This window comes from Panthera tigris, chromosome B1 (genome assembly GCF_018350195.1).
Source record: "Panthera tigris isolate Pti1 chromosome B1, P.tigris_Pti1_mat1.1, whole genome shotgun sequence".
Classification (NCBI taxonomy): domain Eukaryota; kingdom Metazoa; phylum Chordata; class Mammalia; order Carnivora; family Felidae; genus Panthera; species Panthera tigris.
In genome coordinates this window covers 154,346,058-154,362,393 of record NC_056663.1, presented here as the reverse complement: position 1 = coordinate 154,362,393, position 16,336 = coordinate 154,346,058, and the positions used below count along the sequence as shown (strand labels likewise).

Below are 16,336 nucleotides of genomic sequence, written 5' to 3'. Positions count from 1 at the left end.
TAGGCAGTTACCTTGCGAAGTGCATACAGTATCAACTTTTGTTCTATGAGATCTTGCATTATTTTTAGTTTATAATTTAGAATAAATTCCTCAAAAATGAAAACACCAAATTAGGGGCCTTATCACTTTCCTTACTTCTTAAATTGCCACTTAACTCGGCCTCTGGTCACACCCTAGTTGTGAGAATGAGACCAACCCAAAGAGCTGACATAGAAGTTCAAAGGCACAATTCCTTGTTGTGGGAAGAGGTGCATTTGCCTTCTGTTTGTCACTTCCTAGTTGCAGGATTTTAGATAAGTTATCTAAGCCTGCTGGGCTTCAGTTTTCTCATGTGAAAAATGGGGTGAAAAATAACTGATTCAAATTACTATAAAAATATAAGTAAAATACAAAATAGGCAACATGAGATACATATAATATTTAAATATATAAAAATTAAATGAAATTGTAATACATAAGGGGTGCCTGGGTGGCTCAGTCGGTTAAGTATCCAACTTCGACTCAGGTCGTGATCTCTCATTTCTTGGGTTTGAGCCTGGCATCCAGCTCTGTGCTGACAGCTCAGAGCCTGGAGCCTGCTTGGGATTCTGTGTCTGCCTATCTCCGCCCACTCCTGTTCACGCTCTGTCTCTACCTCTATCTCTCTCAACATTAAGTAAACATTAAAAAAAATTTTTTAAAAAAGAAATTGTAACATATAAAAAAAAAAGTAGACAGCATTGCCAAACTGTTTTGTAAATGCTTAAGTGTATGGCTACAATGTAAGAATTAATTTTTTTATTTATTTTGAGAGAGAGAGAGAGAGAGAGAAAAGAGACAGAGGCAGAGAAAGAGAGGGAGAGAGAGAGGATCCCAAGCAGGCTCCACACTGCTAGTGCATGGCCTGATGTGGGGCTTGAACCCACAAACAGTGAGATCATGACCTGATCCGAAATCAAGAGTTGGATGATGCTTAACCAACTGAGCCATCCAGGCACCCCAGAATTAATTTTTTTTTTAATAATAATGATTGATTTCTTTCTCTCAGACTACTTAGTTCTCTTACCATTTGAGATCTAGATGATTTCTTTATGACATGTATATATTCATATTCTGCCATGAAATAGTTGCCTTCTCATTTCCAGGCCTCTAAGTTCAAAATGAATGCCAGATCAGCAGGTCCCTGAGTGACAGGCAGTGGAAAATAAAGAATGTGTAAGAGTTGTTCTGTTGATTGACATTGAGCAAAATATTGTTGATGCTCACACATTAATCTGTGCATTTTTATATTGCTACATTCTATCATGAGCATTTAAAAAATTGAGTTACTTGATTACCTAAACTGTTTTCATATTTTAAACATTAAAGTATTATGATGGTGGTGTTTTGTTTTGTTTTTGGCATAAACCTATCTCTAAAATATTTTCCTCTTAGAGAATAGTGTCTTATATGATTCAGACACTGATCTGCCATATTTCAGATACTGGGAAATACTTGGGTCTACTAAGTGTATGTGTATTTCTTCACATACATGCTTTTATATAAATGCTGTTTGAAAAGCGATAATGTAAATTCAAATGACTAATTTTGCTAACAAAAAGACACAAAGCACTTATTTTTCCACTATCATAGCTTATCATTGCAGTGATTTTCAGTGGAGTTTTACACATTTAACACTTACATGGGTGAGGCATCATGTGAAAAGTTTCTTAACATTCCCGGGAATGGCTTGTTTGCACACACTGGTTAAAAATTTTTTTTAGTGTTTTTATTTATTTTTGAGACAGAGAGAGACAGAGCATGAGCAGGGGAGGGGCAGAGAGAGAGGGAGACACAGAATCCGAAGCAGGCTCCAGGCTCTGAGCTGTCAGCACAGAGCCCGACGATGTGGGGCTTGAACTCACAGACCATGAGATCATGACCTGAGCCGAAGTTGGCCGCTCAACCGACTGAGCCACCAAGGCACCCCTGTACACACTGATTTTAGAGTGTAATAAGAATATGTGGTTGAAGTGATTATTAATGGAGAACACCAGTGGATTAGACCCCCAGTACATAAATACAAAATTTTACTTCAATTATTAGAGCTGTAGAAGCAACTAATACCATCCTTGTATCTGTTATATTAGAAGTTTTAAGAAATATAGTTAAGGATCATGTTTATATGCTTAACCTATAAATATGTTGTAACCAAACACGAGACAATAGCCACTGATTTTTTTTATTTAAAAAAATTTTTTAATGTTTATTTATTTTTGAGAGAGAGAAAGAGAGACACAGAGAGAGAGACAAACAGAGAGAGAGAGAGAGAGAGAAAGTGGGGAAGGGGCAGAGAGAGAGAGAGGAAGACACAGAATCCAAAGCAGGCTCCAGGTTTTGAGCTGTCAGCACAGAGCCTGATGCGGGGCTCGAACTCATCAACCCGTGAAATCATGACCTGAGCTGAAGTTGGTTGCTTAACCAACTGAGCCACCCAGGCACCCCAGTAGCTGCTAATTTTTATCTGGGGTATTGAAGTTAAAACAAAGATAAATTTATTGTATTTAACAGAAAATAGGCTAATTAATTTATTTTATATATAATAAGAACTTATCTGAATAGGTGATATACACATAAACTCAGCAATATCATTTTCACTATATGCTGCCCTAGCTTGCAAATAGAGGAATTTTTTTTCCCCAGAGATGACTTCTTCATATCACACTTAACTAATTTTGTTCCTGTACTGTTCTTAACCATATCTGAATGAATTAGTAAACTGTGAATGTTCTGAATGAATTAGTAAACTGTGATGATTTTGTATCCTGTTGCTAGCCCTGGAATTATGTATGTCTTCCCTGGCAGTCATCATAACACACTATTTTAAATTAAACAATATTGCTTTAAGATTACTGCTAATAATAGCATCCAACATATTAAATAACATTTACTAAATAAACCTGATCAGTAGATGGCACCTTGAAGGTTTATATGTGGGTTGAATTAAAAGGACATGATGTTGTTCTTTTCTTTTGGAAACGTCTGAATAAATATTCATTCATCCTTTCTTCCTCCTATGCTCAGAGATTGATCTTTACAGTTGCTACATACCAATTTGGATTGCAGGGGCCTGGTTGTGTAATGTTAATTTGAATTCGGGATCTCCTTGGAATGCCTGATGCACATCACGACCAAAGGAATCCTGGGCCACTTAGATATTTTACGCCTGGTCTGTACCTCATCGGATCATCACAAGTACTCCTGAGAACCTATCAGTGAATTAAGTCAGTTTCCCAAAGTGACCATGAAATGCATGACTCACAGTCTCAGAAGACAGCAGTCCCATGGTTTTCAGGTCACTGTTCAGCAGTCCAGTAACCATGATTTGAATTCTGAGAATCTGAAAAGTCATTTAACATTTTCAAACCTATTCCCTCCTCTGTGAAATTGGAGGTAATAATATTCATCTGATAAAAGAAGTGACAAGTAGGATTTGTGTGAATATGCTTTCCAAGTCTGAAAGGTTACACAGATATAGGGCGTTGTTACTCTACATTTTGGACTTAGTATGTCCTAGGTAATTTATGTATAACTAATGATCTGGCTTACAGTTTTGATTTTTTTTAAATGGGAATCTACTTTTCTTCTGTTTCTACTCTAAACCCAAATAGTTTATCTGCTTTTTTGTGTGCTATCTCATTTGTACTCTAAGTTCCTCTCAAAAGACCCAGTGTTTTGGAATGAAGTATTATTAACCTATCCTGAAACAAATGGCTAATGTTAGTCATGATAATAGTTGTGCTATGACAACCAAAAGTATACTTTGTGCATATATATGGTACTTCACACTTTTTCCTAATGAATTTTTATAAGCATAGCAACTTTGTGCAGTAATTAAATAACTGGCTCCATGTTATATATGTGAAAAGTGAAACTCCGAGAGATTCTGAGAATTCTGTCAGTGCCATCTGCTTATACTTGACTGTCTTCTCTTAGCAACTTTCAAATGTACAGTATAGGATTATTAACTAGAGTCCCAGAACTGTACCCTGTATCCCATGACTTAATTATTTTATGACTGGAAGTGTATAACTTTTGACCCCCTTCAGCCATTTATCCTCAAAACTATTGTTGGAGTGGATTTTTTTTTAACCGCATAGGCTTTCTGATGAAAAAATATTGAAACTTTTATCACTGTAAATAAGCCTTAATACTTTCTAAGATTATGATGTTTTCTCTGTGAATATTAGTGGATTAGGATGCTTTAACCATATTATGGCAGTCTTTTCTCATCCTTTATTGTGGGTTATAGAAGTATCTTTAATATCAGGAATACTGAAAATCATTTTTTAATTTATATGTATATTAAAAGTAAACAATGAAAAAATCTGAGTTTAAAGCACATGAGAACATTTGATTATTTCACATTTATCATCTTTAATATTTTAGAATGAATTTACTTTATTTTTTATAACTATAAAAGTACTCTCACTGGTGTAAACTGTTCATTGTTCAATAATCTTTAATCAAAAGTATAATTAATTTCATTTTAATTTATAGTAACTGATGTCATACAAAAAGAGAGGACAGGGGGCACCTGGATGGCTCAGTTGATTAAGGCTCCAACTTCAGCTCAGGTCACGATCTCATGGTTTGTGGGTTTGAGCCCCATGTCAGGCTCTGAGCTGACAGCTCTGAGCCTGGAGCCTGCCTCAGATTCTGTGTCTCCCTCTCTCTCTCTGCCCCTCCCCCATCTGCACTCTGTGTGTGTGTGTGTGTGTGTGTGTGTGTGTGTGTGTGTGTGTGTGCCTTTCTCTCTCTCATAAATAAATAAACATTAAAAATTTTTTAAAACAGAAGACAGAACCATTAAACTTCTGTTTTTGAAGTGTAGTTGGTCTTCAAGCAATCAGTGTTATAATGTATCTTATACAAAAATAATATTCTTAATGTATCTTATATAAAAATATTCTAGAGATTGTCTACCTGTCTCCCTGATTTTTAAGAATCTTAACTTATAAAGAACATTTAATATAATGCAATATAATATACTAATAAATACTAATAAAGTATGTAATTATTTTGAAAAGTTAATGTTGTAAAGCCTTGTTGTTTGATCCAGAACAATGATGATAATGACTGCAAATATATTATTGGTATAGCATGTTTTTATTTATATACCTCCTCAATATACTATCTCATTAATTAGAAGGCTTACTTGGCTTATTTTTACAGCAAATGGTCACTTATTTTAATTTTCTTAAATATGCATAAATAAATTATATTTTTATAACTTAAATAATAAGTAGTATGAATACTGTTTGGTGTGCATGTCTAGATAGATAAATGGATAGGTGGATTAGAATAGTGTTCATATTATATTTTTTAATTGAGACTCTTCAAACATAACCATGTGAAATCTCGGATTCAAGACCACTTTCTGTGCAACAAACACTTCCATAATTATAAATTTTAACTTTTATGCCCTACTCATAAATAGGGCATAAAGTAGTAGGGCATAGAGTAGTAATCTGTCTTTTGATATAAAACATTGATTAAATAATAAAAGATATGTAGTTGCCCTTCTGTATCTGAGAATTAGAAGAATAGACACAACTTCTAAATGAATTTTATTATATCAGCTGTAGAAATCAGAATGAAAGGTTGATAATAGGGTGTAAAACAAGAGTAGACCAAGAAAGCCGATGATTTAATAACTGTAGATCAGAAATACTACATTTACAAAATATTTACATCTCATTGAATTTTATGATGTATACTTCTTTCATTATTAACTATTACTACTTCAAATGCAATCCTGATGATAACTTTCTTTAACTAATTACAGAAATAACTAAGATTATATAGCTGCTCCTTTTATAAACATCTGAGATAGATTTATGAGTTTTTTTCCAGGTGTGATATGAAAATTGTATGCCTTAACTGCAAAGAAATATGTATTTTGACTTTGAGACATCTCCTTCCAAAAGATTTTCTTTGTAAAAGGGAAGTACTCCAATTTTTTAAAGTCTGAGTACACTAAAATGGCAAGGTGTCTCCTTGCCTCTTATGTGTGAGGCCAGCCACATTTACATTACCGTTATTACAATCATCCTTAGACATTAAATCTACACAAGAGAACATTAGGGACATGTTGTTCCTCAGGATTAACTATCATGCTAAATTGCATAAAAAGTATAGAATATTGGCTTTTATTAATCTTCCACTGAAAGCACAGAATATATTTTTCACCTTACAACATTCACTAATGAATCAATTTTAATTTAGGTACTAAGAAAAATCCTCATTAAGGCCAACAAATGGTAGCCTCAAGCAAACCCAAGGTATTTTCACAGTAAATCAGAATGAGTTCTTCCTTCGGTGCTCCCTTATTCCACCAGTATGCAAACAATGATTCAGAAGTATTGGTCATTTCATAGAATAAAGCATATCTTCAAGTAGATATAACAGAAAATTCTAGCCATGAGGTAGTATATTTCTGAGATGAATAAACAAGAACATACAACAGGATAACTGTAGAATGCCTCATCCTGTACACTTAGTGACAATATAATAGTTGGAAAACATTTTTTTTCTATAGAAAAATGTACCTATCAATAAATTATTGAATGTAGACAATTTCTGAGTAAAATTTACCTTAGCAAAGCCACTCCAAATCAAAGAATCAATTTCATTATATGTATACTTACCCATGATTAAATCTGGGTAGCCCAGATTTGTTTAGCCGAGTTGCCACAAAGGATGCCTAGTGTATATTTCTATTTTAGTAGTGGTTTTTGATTATTCTCTTTGGGGACTCAAAGTTATTTTAAGTTATAGGATATTGGTATTTGTGAACAGCCATCTGTGAGGTTAGTGTAATTATTTGGCCAAACACAAGGAACATGAGAATCAGTTCATAAAAATGGCTTTACTTATGGTGTTAGTAATATATTAATTGATATAAATTAAATTTTAAGAGATTTTAATACTCAAATATTAAATTTTTATTGATTTAGGTTTGGCCAAAGCATTTCCACATTATATTTTGACTGCCTTTAAAATGGATGTCATGATAATCATTGAATGTATTTTACATATTTCTGATAAAACTCTGTGGTTATATTTTTTCAATTTTTTTTTAACAACGACAGTGAGTGATTCCTACCAAACAGTTATTTGTATTCACGTTGGTGCCATCCTAAGAACCAGTGTTGCTCAAGCAGTATTTAATTTCTAACTCAAAGTTGCACTGTGTTCACTGAAAAATCAAATTCGTTAGTATGAGTAAACTGAATGAGTTGATTTTTATTTCTAGGTTTGTTTTTTTTTCTTGAGTATACTACAGATATTTCCTTCCAAAGTCTAAAACTCTAAATTGAGCAAAACCATACTTAAATTTTTATAACAAGAAGCAAAATAAATTCAGCACTGGTATTAATCATGATTTCACTTCCCATAAGTTTATTATTTCTTCTTTTTTATTTTTTTGATTTCAGGTGCAATAACAGAACACAGTGCGCAGTGGTGGCAGGTCCTGATGTTTTTCCAGACCCGTGTCCAGGAACCTATAAATACCTTGAAGTGCAGTATGAATGTGTCCCTTACAGTATGTATATTCCTGTACTTTTCTTGTGAAAAGACATTAAGCATTGTTTTGCGTGCATTGACCAAATATTCTCCATGAAAGTGTAAGAAGTATTACATACATTTTTTTAAAGACTTAAGTTTTCAGGATCATAAATCCTCCCACCATTGGAAGAATTAGACGTTGCCTGAATGATCCTGAAGTATTCATTTTGACTATACATTTCTGTATATCCATACTTATTCTAAACCTTTTCTTAATGCAAGAATATAAAACGTTTAGAAAAGTGTTAAGAGGAAAAAAAAGGAGACTGCCTCCCTCTAGGTCTAAGCAAACAAGCAATGAAAATGAATAATATCTTGCATATTATATTATATAAGTATTATAATATAATATAATATAATATAATATAATATAATATAATATAATATATGGCTGTCTATATGATATAATATATATTATTATACTTACATTAGTGGTATAGAAATTGATAAATTTTGAACTTTGTAGAAGTTGTATTATCTAATCTATAAGTGCTGTCAACATTTGGAGGACTAGAAATATATTCATCCAGAAGGAATAAACTAAAAAGAAATTACAAAAGTTACATTAACTAAAGCACTCTTCAGAATTTATCTTTTGCAGCCTCAAGAAGTTTGTCTTTGCAGCTTTTAAGTCAGATATGGTATATGCCAACAACATCATTTTTTTTTCTTCAGGAGTAATGAAGGATCAAACAATCAAAACTGGAACATTTTTTTCTGACTTTCCACCCAAAGGAAGAATCACCATTTCATAAAAATATTTTTGATCTGGCAGTTAATTGTTCATGGGGTTCTTTAGTAAAGATTGCCTAGGAAATCCTACATTCTCATATTAGATAATCAGTTCATCCACAAAGTTCAAAACACCTGGGATCACAAGTAAATCCCAGGTTCCAACTTCCTTTGACATCTCAGAAGGAAAGTACCTGAGGATCAACAAGTTTGTTGTGCTAAGAGATAGTTGTCAGCTTGCCGCATTTCTGCTCATTTAAGAAGCAACACATTACTCCTAAGCTGTAAGTGTGCATAATCCAATAATAGAGAGCAAATTGGCCAGCAAGAAATGAATTGAAATTTTAAAATAATAATGCAAGCAATCAAGAGAGAATTTCATTTTTGCTTTTTTAGTGTGATTGATTAGAGAAAGTTTATCTAGTGATGTTTTATAAGCTAATTTTCCTTGTTATGAAAACAGCATGAGTGCATAGGTTTTGTTGAAATCTCAACTGAATTTATGCTTTGTATATATTGTTATCTCTAGGGACCCTTCTATGAAAGTATAAAGCTCTTCCTGACCAGTTATTGTTCATTAGGGAAATTTTAAAAAAGAACACTTGTAGTCCTTTTTGGAACTTCGACAATTATATTTGGATTATATAGTAAGATCTTTGTGAATTATATAGAATAGCTGTTTCCAAAGGCATTTTATAAAAATATACCATAAGGAATACCTCATTTTTAAAGACAGTTTGAGGAAACTTTCAATCATATTTTTGAAACGTGAAAGCTGAAGTAGAAACTGTCAAGCTAGATTTTTTCACAATTTTTAAATATTAAAGAATTTCACAGCTGTCTCTTCAATTTTCTGTATTTCTTCAGAATTTCTTTGAGGATAGTTCCTCCAAAATCCTCTGCCAAACTTATCTTGAAAAATCATTACTTAAATCATTTCAATATAAATAAGAATTTGTTCATATGCTTTTGCATAGAAGGAGTGTGGTTTACTACACATTTCCCTTCTCTCTTATAAATCTTCAGAGATAAACAATTTGATTCCTGAATATCCTATCTATACAGGTTTCTGATAATCCTAAAAATTTACTGGTTGTCTAGTAAGGATGTGTATTATATTAAGATATTTTTCTGATTGTTTCATTAAATAAGAATTATAAACTTAGGTGCAGCCACTCGCCAGTTTATATGCTGGTTTGATTTATACGGTGTAGCATGATTGTGTTTGTTTAAATTATCTTCAGTTAAAAGTGTAATGTACAAATAGGCATTCACTTAGTAAATTTAAAATGATTTTATAGGAAAAAATGCAAAAGAACATATAAACCATGAAATAAAGTATAGTGACTTATTTGAAAGGGAGGTTTATTTAGTAGAAAACGACCAGAGATCAGGGAGCGTGGGTTCAGAATATGGTCTGGTTACTTAACAAAAAGCATTAGTCCTTAAGCTGAGAAGCTATTAAAATTTTCTGGATCTCACCTTGTAGACCTATTCCCTGATCTGTAGTAAGTTGTGATTTAGACCAACCCTAAGCTCTTTTTTCTTATCTGTAGCATAAAATACACAGACTTTTTCAATGTTGTAAAAAAAAAAAATCACTTACTTAAAATAGCTACCATTTTTTGGCACTTACTACATCTCATTTACCACATGGGTTAAATGTTTACATACATTATTTTATTAAGTTCTCACAATATCCTCCTCCCTGTTTGGTATGAGTATTGCTATTCTGAAGAAGAAACTTAAGCACAATAGGATAAGCTAACGTTTCATGTAAAACAAAGAATAGTTGGATAATGACTGAGCCAAGAGTGGAGCCTGTCTCAAGTACCTGTTCTTAAGGACTCAGCTTTGGTTCTCCCCATAGAGTTTCCCACTGATATTTTCATGAGTTATTTAATCTCATTCAGTATTTAACCATTATAATTGTTATCAGTACAGCAATGGCACACGATGAAAACAAATGCTTCAAAAGCCTAGAGTTTTTTTGTTCTTTTGCTACTTACTTTTAAGAGGTTTTAATGCCTTTCTTCAGGCCGCTGAATCACTGCAAACTTCCATTTCCTCAAACACGTAACAAAGCATAATGGCAAAAACTAGTTTGTGCTGTTAAAATGCCACCCACAATTTGGAATGAGGCTCTTATCTAAGTAGTACCTTAAGAAGAAGTTATTTAAACCAATTGTATGATAAGAGAAATCCTAGTACTTAATATGCTTATTGAAATATCCCTAATGTATGATTAGAAGGTAAACTTCAGATGTAGGATTCATTATTAGTATTTTAAAACTTTCTGCTTGAACAACTGAATAAACAAATTATGGTAGGTTCTATTTGTTATACAATTCAGTAATATCCATTTTCATTTTTAATTTAAGACAAAAAACTTCACTGTATATAAGCGATGCATTTGGTATTTATGAATGTTTTCTTCTTAATATTAACCTATGGAAAAAATGTTAGTATTGGTATTTTCTTTTTTTATATATGTCCTGTGTGTGTGTTCCCATGGTAATATTGATTTTTAAGATGATATTTCCCCATGGAAAAACATAGAAAGAATGAAAATATAGAAAGAAATATAGGAAAAAATATGTGGGAAAGCATATAAATAATGATATATAAGCATATTACAGGTAATATAGATAAAAATTCAGCAAAATTCTTTGTATCACACAAGGAACGTGGAGTTAAAATATCTAAAGTGAGCTTGCAATAAATTTTGCACAGAGTTTTAGGAGTCAGTAAATACGTATATGGTTAAACAATGACAGTTCTAGAAGAACCTTAACCTGAATCAAATGGTATGACTTTTTTTTTCTTTCTTTCTTTCTTTCTTTCTTTCTTTCTTTCTTTCTTTCTTTCAGATGCTGATGGGAAAGAAAATGAGAAAAAAATAGTGATTATAAACAATTTTGTGAGGCCACTTTCTTAGAGTGTCTTGTCAACTTTTCTGAATCACTAAAGTTATATTTAATTTTTTCTAAATCTCAATTTCTCCCTCCAGTCTGTATTTTCTTATTTCGGCTCACAGAGACCCTGTTTGTCACCAAATTTGGGACAGATGAAATCAATACTTTTCTCTGTTCTTGTCACACCTTAGTTCCAGTGTGACTTTTACAGCTTTCGCATTTTCTTTTGAGGTTTTTCTTCCTTACTGATTTTTTTTTTCTTCTCCCGGGAGATGACCCAGATATTCCAGAGGTTAAACCTCTGCGTTTACCGGGGCCACACTTTTGCTCTCCCCCCCCCTTCTTGCCTCACTTCCATCCCTTTTGGCCTGATTGGGGATGGAAATTGTGGCATCTTCCAGTAGATTTACCCTTGTTTAGCAGGTTTACAGGGAAGATTTGTGTTAGGGAGAAAACAATAAAACAACTAACCACCTACGTGGAGTATTTTTTCTGAACAGAGAATCTTTACTTTGTATCCTGCTGACAATTTGTCTTTCTTCCAAGGCATACAATTTCACGCGCATTACACTCACAAAGTGCTTGTCTTCTCTCACAAGCCAGCTTTTCTCTTCAGTTCTTTGTCTCTTCCTTTCAGGAATACAAAGCACTTATTAGTTATTCTAGCAATCTTCTCTCATGGTGGATTTTCTTAGGAAATGGGAGGAGGAGGAAGCACACGATTTGGAGAGCTATTCGAAATGAGTGTTTGATTAAACCAATCATGTTATATAGCACTTGCAGGCTTTCTCACCATACACATTAGCCATCTGAAGAGTTATTTGTGGTCGTCTATGGAAAGACAAGCAAAATGTATCTTGTTGGAAAATCAGTATTTACAAATAATTTCATAATCTGTTAGTTTCATCTCTTTTACTGTAAGAAAAAGTGCTGCGCTTTTCTTCAGCATTTGAAACAGACCAATTCTTTAATTATAAATAACTAAATATATTTTTGCAACTAATGGTCAAATCAGTTCATTTTTAATATATGCATTCTTTGATTCTTATCATGTAAAAAATACAGATTTTAAAGATCATGTGCGGAGGGGCACCTAGGTGGCTCAGTCGGTTAAGCACCTGACTCATGATTTCAGCTCAGGTCATATCTCAAAATTTGTGGGTTCGTGCACCACATTGGACTCTGATGCTGAAAGCATGGAGCCTAATTAGGATTTTCTCTCTCTCCCTCTCTCTCTCTCTCTCTTTCTCTGCCCCTTTCTTACTTGCATGTTCTCTCTCCTGCTCTCAAAAATGAATAAAGTTTTTAAAAAAATTTAAAACTCATGTGCTGAAATTAACCCATATGTTTAATTTTTAAGATGTCACAGAAATGTCACGATATAATTTGAATAACAGTGCTTCACCACCTTTTTGAGTTTCTGACCTATAGGAGACATTCAAGAAATATGTATTAAATGATTGAAGAAAAAAGAAAATTTAGTCAAAATGGCTCCTTCTATTTATTGCTCAAATGATAAATTCAAGAAGCTCTTATCTACAGAAAATACCTTATTAGTTCAGAGGGAAGATCTATGGTAAAAATATAGATTATATGAATTTTAGTTCTTCCAAATTGGTGATTGTATTCCTCAAGAATGCTAATAGCAACCCATTTGTTTTTCACATTATTCTTCTCTATGCCTCCATGCAACATAGCAAGTATTGTCCCATAAATATTATTCCATCTGTAAGAGCAGTTATCTAAATTCTCTTTTTTAGAATGATATTTGTAACAAAAGCAACCAAATTCTTCCTTTCTTTGTTTTTCTCCTTTTGCTCCCCCCCCCAGTTTATGTCTTTCTCTTTCAAATAGTTTTTCTTTATTTCACAATATCTTGTACCTAACAGATAATCCATAAATTGTGTGCTGATAGTTAATTTAAGTTCTGCTTATATGCCTAAAAATTGCCCTCGTTGGTACAAAACAAGAAACTTGGATAGACTGTACTTTCTTGGAGGTCCTAATCCTAAACTCTCTCGTACCTCTGTCTATCTGCTCATATGTTTATGGAAATTATTCTCAACTAAATGATGTCATTTGCTTTGAAGACCTCCCACTTATCTGTCGTCACTCAACATCTGTGATATACCTGGCATTGCTGCATATTAGCATAGAAAACTCTGAAAAAAGATTCTGTGCTCAAAGAATTTAGTCCGGTGGGGCTCAAGGTCCCCAAAGTTACAATGTCATTAGTTCAGCAAAGCAAAGGAGCATTTCACGTTAGCAGTGTACAGAGAAGGCACGCCCTTCCCATAGCGGCTAGTATGGGATGGGGATGGGTATCTTCCGGGAAGGTTTTCTAGAGGAGATGACCCTTGAGCTGAGTCTTAAAGAATGAGTAGACTCCAGTGAGAAGGACAGTCGTTTGTTTCTTTGTTTGTTTTAATTTTTCTTAACATTTATTTATTTTTGACCCAGGGAGACAGGGCATGAGCGGGGTAGGGGCAGAGAGAGAAGGAGACACAGAATCCGAAGCGGGCTCCAGGCCCTGAGCTGTCAGCACAGAGCCTGACGCGGTGCTCAAACTCACAGACTGTGAGATCATGACCTGAGCCGAAGTCGGACGTTCAACCGACTGAGCCGCCCAGGCGCCCCGACAGTCGTTTTTAGCAGACAGGACCATGTAAGATAAGAAACTGTATGGTGAATGTAAAACCAAAAGTGTTTGGTGTTTTCATAAAATACAGAACATAACAGTGACAGGAGATGAACCTGTCGATTGGCAGGTGGAAATCATGACCTCTGTGTATGCTGTGATCCCTGTGAGACCTAATTACTTATTGCAGTGTGGATCACAGAAAAGACAGTAAAACTATTTCTGAAGGCAATTAACTGATATGTTAATAAGACATGCTTGCAAATCTTTAAAAAAACAGTTTTGACTGGTTTAAGTTAAAAAAAAATTTTGGGGGGGTGGTGGGGGATACAAAGTAGCAGTTCCAGAATCAGGTAACAACCAGGTCCAGAAAAATAAGATCCCATGAGCCACAGAACAAGAACTGGTGGAGAGTCTCTTAAGGGCTCTATTATGTTCAGATGAATTAGTTCTAAAAATGTTTCATCTGGTGTAATTCCTGTAGTGATCTAGGTTGGGACATTAAGACTGCATGACATCTAGTATCAAGGTGGTGTTTTCATACAAAGACAGTGGGGCTGGAAAAGAGCCTAAATGTGATCAGGAGGACCAGATCCCTCCGTAGAATCGGGTGCAAACCTGTCCTGTAGTGGCTCTGGGCCAGCTTCAGCCTGCAGAGGGATTCCGTAAGCCTCTCAAACCCCGGAAAGACAGATTTAACATAAAGTCTGGAGCAATACTGGGCCTGCATTTCCTTGGGCAATGATAGACTGAAGCTGGCTGGGGGCTGCTCCCTCTTAAATAAGGGGCAGCTGGGTGGCTCAGTTGATTAAGTGTCGGACTTTGGCTCAGGTCACGATCTCATGGTCTATGAGTTCGAGCCCCATGTTGGGCTCTGTGCCGACAGCTCAGAGCCTGGAGTTTGCTTCCGATTCTGTGCCTCCCTCTCTCTCTCTGCCATGCTCTGTCTCTCAAAAATAATAAATGCTAAAAATTTTTTTAAACATAAATAAGGTCTGTTCTTCTCTATTTGTTGTATTATCCAGCATTTATTGTATTTTACGTGGTTCACTATAATCACTTAAAATGTCTCCTGGCTTCTGAAGATACTTAAATTTTGCAACTCTTGTTCTAGAGTTTGGATATAATCAGTGCTAATACATGTAAAAGCACTCTAAATTGTTACTATATTTCTTAATTTTCAAAAGATAGTAAGTTCTTATACCAAGAATAATTCTACCAACAGAAGGTTTTTGGTGCCCAGTATGGGTCCGTCCTTATGTTAGGTGCTGGGGAAAAATAGATTTCGGCCCTGTGAAGCTGGCAGGCTTGGGGGATAAGGCAAATAAATAACACATGAACCAGTACATACAATCATCAAAGATAGCAATAAAATGCAAGAAGAAAATAAACATGACTGTATGATAGAGAGCAGTGAAAGGACCAGCTTATAATGTAAGGTGTGGTAACAGACTTCTCTGAAAGACCTGAAGAATGGGGATAGGACAATCAGACAAAGAGCCTGGGAAAGAACTTCTAATGCAGGGAGAGCAGCAGCAATGAAGACTGCCAGGTGGAGAAGAGGTCAGGCAGCTCTCATACCTGATAGAAAGTCGGTGTGACCACAGTCCAGTCAAGATGGAGGCCAGTGGCTTGGAGAGCTACAAGCCTGCAATTAATATTATTAATAACATTGCTAGTGAAACAGAAATTTCTTTGAAGATTCTAGGATTTATTAAGAATCAAAGTATGTTTGCTGAATGAAATTAAACTGGCATTCTCTTTAAAGTATATATTGTGAAACATATTGCATGATTCTACAGTAACATAAAGGTAAACTTTCATCAAATAAGCCAAATGTCACATGGCATCAATACCGAGGTAAGCTTTGTATATAGTTAGAGTAGATTAATATTATGTAAATGTATGCTTAGATGCTGATTATAAGGGACGAAGATAAATTGAGGGTATTAAAGAATTAATTGCAATGCCAGAATCAGGAAAAGATTTGGTTTAGGAACTACAATGTTATATAGACATAAATAAACTTTGAGAGGTTAGCTTAAGTATGTTCATTTGCTTTATTTGAAATAGTAAAATTATAGAGCTTGTGCACTTAAACTTAATTCAAAGAAATTTTTATAAGGTGCTCTAATTGAATTGCATAAACATGTAGGATTAAAAAAGACATGGAATATAGCATTTTGTTTTTAAAATATACTGCATATGGGAAGAAAACTAGTGAAAACATGTGAAGGTAAGGCTATTTTCCAAAGTATTTATTGCTAAAAAGGGTTTGTAGCAAACATCATGATGTATTTTACCTGTGGAGTTAGTTGTCCAGGTATTTTTTTCTAAATACATGTAAAATCAAAATACTATAAAAGCGCCTAGTTATTTTTTTTGTATTTTAATCATTAATTTTATGAAGCTAGAAAAATTGAATCAGTTGGTTTGAAAGTATTTCATTCAAATATTAAAA

General features: G+C 34.1%; 1 protein-coding gene across 3 annotated transcripts in view; it reads left to right on the top strand.

The window, feature by feature from the left end:
- ADGRL3 (adhesion G protein-coupled receptor L3) overlaps positions 1-16,336 on the top strand; it is a 687,513-nt gene that overhangs the window by 346,647 nt on the left and 324,530 nt on the right. For all 3 annotated transcript variants that reach the window (XM_042984449.1, XM_042984448.1, XM_042984447.1), the window contains exon 7: positions 7,458-7,567. In XM_042984449.1, the coding sequence (XP_042840383.1) occupies positions 7,458-7,567 (110 nt within the window). The remainder of the gene's footprint in view (positions 1-7,457; positions 7,568-16,336) is intronic.